The 9,222-nt window shown below is 39.3% G+C and overlaps 1 protein-coding gene across 1 annotated transcript; it reads left to right on the top strand.

Moving 5' to 3' along the window:
- The first annotated feature begins 3,374 nt into the window (after window positions 1-3,374).
- Window positions 3,375-8,841, top strand: gpr157 (G protein-coupled receptor 157). The gene is made up of 4 exons (XM_005801383.2): window positions 3,375-3,943; window positions 5,029-5,242; window positions 5,879-6,073; window positions 7,655-8,841. The coding sequence occupies exons 1-4, from the start codon at window positions 3,567-3,569 to the stop codon at window positions 7,874-7,876; spliced, it is 1,008 nt and encodes a 335-aa protein (XP_005801440.1). The 5' UTR covers window positions 3,375-3,566; the 3' UTR covers window positions 7,877-8,841.
- The last annotated feature ends 381 nt before the right edge of the window (window positions 8,842-9,222 follow it).

The raw sequence follows: 9,222 nt of genomic DNA, 5'->3' as shown, positions 1-9,222 counted from the left end.
GGTCACTGCTACGCTGCCTTTAAGCCTTCTCACATTTTAGATCTATGGAAACCCTCAAATTCAAGGCCAAGAAATAATTAACATCTGCTGGACACAAAGAACAGCAGACGTCGCTCATTAATCACAGAGGTTACGAGTCGTCATCTTATTACAGCGGCCCTGCAAGCTGCTTGATAAGAGAAAATTTTACTCTAGAGCCGAGGATGCCCATGAGCGGCACACCTTTAATTCAGTTTATGTTCTTGTGTTCACGTGTACTTTTTGATTTATTGGTGGAATGCTAATGTTGCAGATAAATTATAACAAATTGAAAGGTTTCATTTTAAAGTAGCTAATGAAACTAAAACGATAAGGAATTCCAGGCCAGTCAATTGTTGAACATTTTTCAATGGATGCAAAGTGCAGCATTAAAAACATTTCAAACCACTGGAAGTATATTAGATAACATAAAAAGAGCCGTGCACATTGTTTACTACATATCATTAACACCCTTCTTTATACAGTTTGAATTATTAGATTAAAAAAAATGACTAAACTTCAACAAGGAAACATGTTTTCCACCAAGTAAAAGAGCTATAAATCCAGATTGTTAACAATAAAACATGTCTGAAGAAGCTACATTTAAAGCCCAAAAAGCCATTCGTAAATAACTCTGGACCTGCAACGCACTTTCAATCAATCAATCAATCAATCAATCAATCAATTATGTTTGTTTGTATAGCACATTTCAGCAACAAAGCAGTTCAAAGTGCTTTAAACACACACAAGACATCCTTATCTTGGGGGAAAGAAGTACTGACATCAAAGTTTTTCACATTAAAGGTATTTCTCACAGGACAAATGATGAGAAATTTGCAGCAGATCATGGCACCAACCCAAGAAATCCACAAATCCAAAGAAATTAAAACAAGTCAGTCTAAATAAAGCTTAAAGTTGTGGAACAGAAGGACACTGTACTAAGTTCTGCACACCCCAACCAAAATATATTCAATACTTTCTGGGTAGCACCAACAAGCTGTGTGCAACGCTCAGGTGCGATCCAAACAATAGATCGTGAAGGCTCTGCAGCCTCTTTTACATTCAGTTATATTCTAGTCAGGTGAGTTTCAGATTTCCAGATGATTTATTTTCTTTCCTTGACACAAGTTGACAGTTTCCATGAATGTGTGATTGGACTCATTGTATCTTCTGGTAGTTTTCATGGCTCTCCCAGTAAATTTCTCCATTCTTCTTTCCTACACCTAGATAAAGTCAGCCGATACAAAACATTGTTTCACATTTAAAGACTTACACTTGGTTTCATCTGACATTGCTATATTTTACTGTCTTTAAACTTTTAAACAAGCGTGCATTTGCTTTTTCTTCAACAGTGGAGTTTTGTGCAATGAGTGCTAATAGAGACCAAGATGGTTGCATGGATTACTGCTTGTTTTGATAGAAAAACTGTACTTGGTAATTAAAAGTCTTTCTTAAACTTTGCGTGAGAGCTCGTTGGCTGCTCAATAATTTTTCTCATTTTGATTCCTCTGCTGCAAGTCTTGTGGCCCAATACTTCCAGTGCTCACTTGCACATTCACAAGTTTATAAATATCTCTTTAACCAATTTTGCGACAATATGTTTGTAAAGTTGTTGAAAGAGCCCTTTGTTTTTACCAATTATAAGACGAGTCTTCTGTGAAAAAGACGCAGTAGAAACAAAGCATAGTATTCCACTTTATAAAATATAACTTGATTTATGAAAGAATATGTTTTCATTTTTCAAATGTGTGAATCACAGGTTCACACTTAGTGTGAATTTCATATCAAATGCCCTCACAGAAATATATTTATTGGTTAAAATGTTCATCAGTGTATCAGTTCATGAGGAGTCTGACCAGTGCAAGGGGACACATTGTCCTCTGAGCTTTAAAGAAAAAAAGAAAACACAAAGCCATCACCAGTCACTAAGTAAATAAACTTCACTTAAAAACAATGTGTGATGAAGCACCTTTAAGTTACAAAGCACTTTTTAATGCAGCCCTTTTCTCTCTTTGTAGTGCCCAGAAGCAGCCTTCCTAATCATTCTATTGATTCTGACTTTTATGATCCACTAATGCTTACCTCAAGCAGAATCTGAAGTAAACACCTGCTGCTATTACCTTATAAAATACAATATGTCAAGAGGCTTACTGCTATTTTAAAAGGGTCTGCGCTTACTCAGGAAAAACCTTGAATAATCCCTCATCAATTCAGTTTCATGTAACTAAGTCAAGTTTAGTTTGCAGATCAGATAGGAGCAAAAATGTCCTGTTTTGTCCAAAAACTGAAATAAGCTTGCTTCAAAACGTTTATGTGTTCTTCTGTTTTCCAAACTAAAACTACAATTTTATTTCGATTCACTAGTAGGTTAAAAATATATATATATATACAGTACAGACCAAAAGTTTGGACACACCTTCTAATTCAATGGGTTTTCTTTATTTTCATGACTATTTATAAGGCAAGAAATCCCACTTATTAACCTGACAGGGCACACCTATGAAGTGAAAACCATTTCAGGTGACGACCTCTTGAAGCTCATCAAGAAAATGCAGAGTGTGTGCAAAGCAGTAATCACAGCAAAATGTTGCTACTTTGAATAAACTAGAATATAAGGGCTATTTTCTGTTGTTTTACACTTTTTTGTTTAGTGCATATTTCCACATGTGTTATTCATAGTTTTGATGCCTTCAGTGTAAATCTACAATGTCAATAGTCATGAAAATAAAGGAAACCCATTGAATTAAAAGGTGTGTCCAAACTTTTGGTCTGTACTGTATATATATAAATATATATATATATATATATATATATATATATATATATATATATATATATATATATATATATATATATATATATATATATATATATATATATATATATTTAAAAGTTGTATGAGCTTTTTCTGACTTGCTGACAAAAATTAGGTGAGATTCAGTGAAATCTAACTAAAAATGCAACCAGAACTAAATATTAACTTGGAAAACAAAAGTCAACACCGGGAAAGTGAACCAATGAGAGAAGGAGATTCAAAAGCAGCATGTAATGACTGACAGAAAAATAATTTTCATAAATATAAGGTGACCACTGCCCCGTAGGCCCCACTTGGTGACGCCACTGCTAAAATGTGAAACTTTGAGATGTGAAAACAATTTTTCTAAACAATTTTCTTGATTCGTGGGTCACGTTTTAAAAAAACAGATGTTTTATCCGAAACGTCATGTGTCACACGGTGATACAAGAGCTGTAACTAGCTAAGTAAAAAAAAAAAAAAAAAATCTGCGGACAAAAATAAACTTGTTTCTTCCCTTTACCAGCTGACTGACTTCTGCTTTGGGTTCCGGTTGGTGCAAACAGTAGGCGTGCGGGGAGGGAGGGCTTAGACGCTGGGCGAAAAAGTTTTGTTTGCCTCGTCTGGACTGGAAGTTTTAAACTTACACTGCCTTCGAGGGAAATCATGATCACATCTAGCGCTAATCTGCTGCTGCTGCTCCCAGAAGTGTTTGGCCAAAGTCTGATCTAGCAGCCAGTTTTCGCTGTAAACTATGGCCAGCGGGAACCAGACAGAGGTGTATTTGTCAGAGCGGGTGGTGGTGCTGTGTACCTGCGCGCTGTCCGTCCTGGGCTCCTCTCTCATCATCCTCACACACATTATCTGGACGGACCTGAGGACCACCCCGCGGAGGCTGCTGGTGTTCCTCTCGGTGACCGACTGGCTGTCGGCCGTCTCCTACGCCTTCGGAGTCTGGAGCGTTTTCCGCAGCGACTCGACCGAGTGCGTCGCTCAGGGAGCCATATCCACTTTCTCGAACACCAGCAGTTTCTTCTGGACCGTGTCCATCGCCGTGTACCTCTACGTCTTCATCGTCAGGTCGAGCCAGAGGGTCGCCGACAGCCTGGTAGTGCTCTTCCACCTGGTCAGGTATGGATATCGCCGTGGAACCAGTCTAAGCTAGCTGTAAAAGTAGCTTCCCAGAGAAACCGAGCGCAGTCTGGGGCATGTTGGGAAGTTTTGCGGGAAAGCGGTTAAACTGGCAAATACTGAAGTACGACTTTTGGCTTGATTTATGCCTTCGTTTCAAATGTCATATAGGGTTTTAGCTAGCATTAAGAATGGGAGTATCACTAACTGTACTAGCGTAAAGTGGAGCTACTCCAGCGCGTGCGGTTTCCATGGAAACTCTTTGAAAGTTAGTCCAGGCTAGGGAGAGCAAGTCAGTCACAGCCTCCATGCATTGCATGGCAGGCACCTACACCCAACGGAACGTCTCTTTGTTTTATATCTTTATTTATTTTTCTTCCATCACCGTTAACGCGGCTCGCACCGCTGCGTGCACCCCCACAAAAGTGGTATCAAAACTGTGCGTCTCGATGCCGAGAAGGGAGCCGTTACTTTTAGTAGGATTCCGAGTTACGATGGCGACGTAAAAAGCGAAAACGAGCCAAAGTTTCCAACTGCCGAATCGCAGTCGCGTCAGCCAACACAACCCGACAACATCCAGAGCCTTAAGGAACCCCTGGCAGGTCTCGTCCATCCCCGGGGCCCTGCCACCGAGGAGCTTTTTAACCACCTCGGCGACCTCGTCCACAAAGATTGGAGAGAGATTAGAGAAACCTGCAAACAGGAAACCTATCAAATCTTTTTACCTTTCAACCCTATAAATTTTTATTTAACTGAACACATCAGGACACATGTTCAGTCCCAGTCAGATTTCTTCAGGCTCAAAATGGTCAATAACTACAGTATCTCTTCTGAGTTTTTTCATCTTCCAAATTCGTTATTTTTAGCTCCTCTCCAAAAGCTTTCATGGTTCTACCATGTACAAACCAAAACAGTTATAGATAGATAGATAGATAGATAGATAGATAGATAGATAGATAGATAGATAGATAGATAGATAGATAGATAGATAGATAGAAAACTTAGTTTAAGTTAAAAAACAACAACATTTGAGGTAACTAACATTGACTCTCCAAACTAGTTCTGCTTTTGCTTTTGTTTTCCAGCTGGGGCGTTCCTCTGGTCATCACTGTCACCGCTGTGTGCCTCAACAAGATCGGCTACGATGCATCGGAGGTGTCTGTGGGCTGGTGCTGGGTCAGGATCGAGGCTCCGGATCGGGTCTTGTGGATGCTGCTGACTGGAAAGATCTGGGAGTTGCTGGCCTACCTCACTCTTCCTGTGCTCTATATCTTGATTAAGAGGCATATCCACAGAGCGGTGAGTCTGTCTGCAAATGTGTGCACATGTTTTCTGATTTAACTGACAACTATTTTATTTAAATAACTTCTGAACCTGAAGAGGAAGAGTTACCTGTTTTCCTTGTCCATCATGACTATATACAGTAAGATCTGCTGTCTTTAAGCAGTTATTATAACATATTAATTTTTATTAATTGAGCTACCATCATTTTTATTAGATCACAAAATGTAAGTATTTTTCTGATTCCCAATTTAAAGGCTGTGCAAATTTCTTTATGAATATTTGTATTTATAGTTGAACAATTCAAACCATTAATCAAGAAATGTGGAACTTTTGATTGTGGAAAATATGAAATTGATAAAAAAAAAAGAGGTTTGGCAACCCCGATTAAAGGAGAAACATTGATCACAAAGTAAATTTGGACTTTTAGTTCAAGCACCAAGCCAGTCTAAACCCAGAGTTAAGTGACCTAACTTCATCTGAATGATGAATTGGCTTTATTACAGCATCTGCAGTGTCCCTCCCAATGTCAGGCTGTAAATAACAATCTGTCAGAAAATCTGAGCTGTTGTTCTTGATGATGCATTGCATTCTCTTTTTTTTTCCTGTTCTTCTGTAAATCGTCCCCTGATCTGTGGCCTCTCTTTGGTGCAGCATGCGGCCCTGTCAGAATACCGTCCCATCTTGGCCACCAGACCTCCGTCGCAGTCCTTCTCCTCCATGGCAGATGTCAAGCTAACTCTCATCCCCATCATCTTCATCGTCCTGCGCATCTGGAGCACGGTGCGCTTCATGCTGCTGCTGGCTAACTCTCCGGTCAGACAGAACCCGGTGTTGGTCACACTACACGTGAGTTTAAAGTCTGAAAATAGCTGCTTTTAGTGGAGATGACGTTCTTTCATATTTAGTCATTTTCTTCTGTTGTCTGATGTATTTGGCAAGCAGCACATTAGCATGGGGGTATGTGTGCGATCATTAGCTGATGTGCTGTTATCCTGAGTGTGAGATAGGATGTGATTAAACCCATCACTCATCACACCATCATCCTGCAGTTTCTCTCTATAGACCAGTGGTTTCTGTTTGAAACTCCTTGCAACAGAACATGTGCAGTAAAAGGAAGACTTATCAATAACTTGAATATTATTATTCATCGGAGCCGTTCTTTTTCTAGGGTGAAATTAGCAATGTTTAAGAAAAAAAAAAGCGAAAATCCAGTGCATAAGTCTGAATTTATTGTGGATTTTCTCTAATCAACATAGACTCAACAATATACATATGTGCTCAAACATATTCTAATATTTGGTCAGATGTCCCTTATTTTTTGCACCTTTTGTAGCCATCAGCAAGCTTCTGGCATAACTCTGGCTACATTTTGGACCACCGTTTTTACAAATGTTCAGTACGGTAGAACATTGCTGAAGCTTAATGTCGGCCAGTTCTGATGTGGAACATCCAGCTCGGTCCAAATGAGTTGCTAATTTGTAGCGAAGAAGAAGAATTTGGATGAAGTCCTCCTTCATCATTCCAACAACTTTGTGTACTGGCTGTGAAAAGGCCCTCGGCATCAAAGCTGCACAAAATAACTCAACATGCAATAATGTCTACAAAGACGTCTGGTGATGGAAAAATCTTCTTTTGCAGGCAGTACCCTACAGGCATCTCCCAATGTGTTACTAGCATATGGAGCCTGAATGCATGCATAATACCTGTGGTGCTGTGGTGGTTGCATCATACCCTCAGCATGATGCAACCACCGCCATGGTTGGCAGTTGGTAAAATGTTCTTAGGGTTTAATCATAATCTCAACTCATCCAACCGCACTTCTTGCGTTTGCATCTAAAGACCTGTCTTTGCCTCCTCTGATCATAAAGCCGTTCTCTACAAGCCATTTGACTCGATCATGTTGGTAACTGCACATTTTGCAATGCACAAAGCGGGCTTGTATTTTATTTTGCTTCTTTATGGAGTGATGGGTTCTGTCCCTTGTAAAAGACTGAGTGTTATTGTGTAAGCCCAACATTAATTCAGTGTATGTAAACATCTCTGTCACTGTAGTTGTTTGGCTTTTTAAGGTCTATTTTGTTACATTTTACCACTACAGCTAGTTCTCAGTTGTTAAAGACTTAATGAAGAATGGTTGTTGTGATGATGTGTAAAGGTGGAGTGTCAGAAAGTGGCGTTAAATTGGAAAGTCGAATTTCTTTTAAGTTCGGTCTGATATGTACAGCATTTTTATAACAACTGAAAGTAACATGGTTATTTGATTGACTGGAAAACACACAATATTGCCCTTTTAGGGACTATATTTCTACATTTAGCCATCATAGGATTTTTAAAACTGTGTAAAAATATAAATAAATAAAACAAATAATTTTTCCAGTTTTCTTGGTCATTTAAGTGTCTCTCTGCTTATTTTCTGCGTCCCTTTAGGGTATCGGTAACACGTCTCAGGGAGCAGCCAACTGCGTCATGTTTGTGTTCTTTACTCAGCCCATCCGCTCTCGTCTCTGCACTACGCTCTGTTGCTGCTGCTCCAACTGTCGAGCCGAGGCGCCGCACTTGGACGGTACCCCACAGCGGCACCAGGCGAGACGGGACTCGAGAGGAGAAGAAGAAAAGGACGGTGCCAGTGGAGTGCAGCGGGAGAGATGATGCCTCGCTCTGTGACCAGTGAAACCGGGCTGAACCGCTGAGGTGAAGGAAGCGGTTGAGCAGGAAAGCCTTATGAGAGCGCGGGATGGAGATGCTGCAGATGCATTGTCTAGGTTACATACTTGCACTCTGGGTGTTGGGTTGATGCTACCTGAATTACACTGATACTTACCTGAGCACTTGATGACTTCTTAAAATGATGTGTCACTTATGGTTCTTCTGCTATGTCTCTTGAGTCTGTTACACCAAATGAAGGACAAGTTACTGTAGCACCTCTGTTTATCATGTACTGTAACAAAGTTACCACTGTGAAGTAACGGTTGGGCAATCTTCATATTTTGTCCAACTGATTGTGCTTCCAAATGACATAAAAGAAGATAATCTGCCAAAACATCTTTACTCTGTTGATGTCACTGATTAGAAGGTTTCGCATTACTCCAAATGTGCCTGCTGGACTTGAAATGTTGTTTCCTCTTATTTTAAAATGTCTTATTCCAGTCCTGCAGCAGGATGTTCGGTACTGTATTTCCATACTGGTGTGTGCTTAATCTATGTTCAACTAAATGTTTCTGCAACCAGAAAAACTATGTTGGAATGTGAAATGAAACTAAGATCAGTATAGTGGGTTAGCATGGGTGAACTGAATATAATACAGATGTATCTGATGCTATCATGATGCCAGCAGATGTTGCAACATGTCCTAGTTTAATAACTCATTGTAAGGATTTAGAAACTTTGAAGTCCAACTCATGATGTTGTAACTGTGCTGTTTTCTAACTTTTGTTCAGAATTAAGCTGTGGAATATTTTAGGGTCTCCTCCGCTTTTACTTTTTGTTTTTCCCTGAGACAAATCGGATATGTTCTCTGGCCAGTTTAACATCTACACTCCTATTGTTGCTTTGTACAGTGTAATTTGCAGTGTAGAAAAACGAAATAACATCTTCCTTAAAGAACTTTATTTCTAGATCTTGTCTGTGCTTTTTTTTTTCATAGTTTTAAACTGATGAGCTCTGGTCACCCATTCATTGACTGCCACTAAATATTTAGGTGATTGCATTAATTATTTTGGATCAAACTTATGCACAATCTTTAATTTGAGGCTTGGCCTACTGTATTTGTATTGTAATACATTTCTACTGTTCCTCAGCATATTTTTTTATATTGTAGATGATTAAAACCTCCAAATACTGAACTATGTATTATAGCTGCATAGCATATCAAATCTCAGTCATAAACTCAATGTCGAGGTGTGACGTTTTCTTCCATCTTATATTATAAATTGAGTAATTTTTGAAGTTTCTTCCTAAAGAGATGCTTTAAATTTCCAGTTCCTTTCGTGCTTATT

Source organism: Xiphophorus maculatus, chromosome 1, assembly GCF_002775205.1.
Source record: "Xiphophorus maculatus strain JP 163 A chromosome 1, X_maculatus-5.0-male, whole genome shotgun sequence".
Taxonomy (NCBI): domain Eukaryota; kingdom Metazoa; phylum Chordata; class Actinopteri; order Cyprinodontiformes; family Poeciliidae; genus Xiphophorus; species Xiphophorus maculatus.
Note: the sequence above shows the minus strand (reverse complement) of the source record. Positions and strands in the feature narration are given on the sequence as shown.

Excerpts from the sequence above, each read along its gene's own strand:
- gpr157 (XM_005801383.2), top strand. The coding sequence starts at position 3,567 with ATGGCCAGCGGGAACCAGACAGAGGTGTATTTGTCAGAGCGGGTGGTG. Across the intron at positions 5,243-5,878 it reads AGAGGCATATCCACAGAGCG|CATGCGGCCCTGTCAGAATA; the intron begins GTGAGTCTGTCT and ends TCTTTGGTGCAG. Across the intron at positions 6,074-7,654 it reads CGGTGTTGGTCACACTACAC|GGTATCGGTAACACGTCTCA; the intron begins GTGAGTTTAAAG and ends GCGTCCCTTTAG.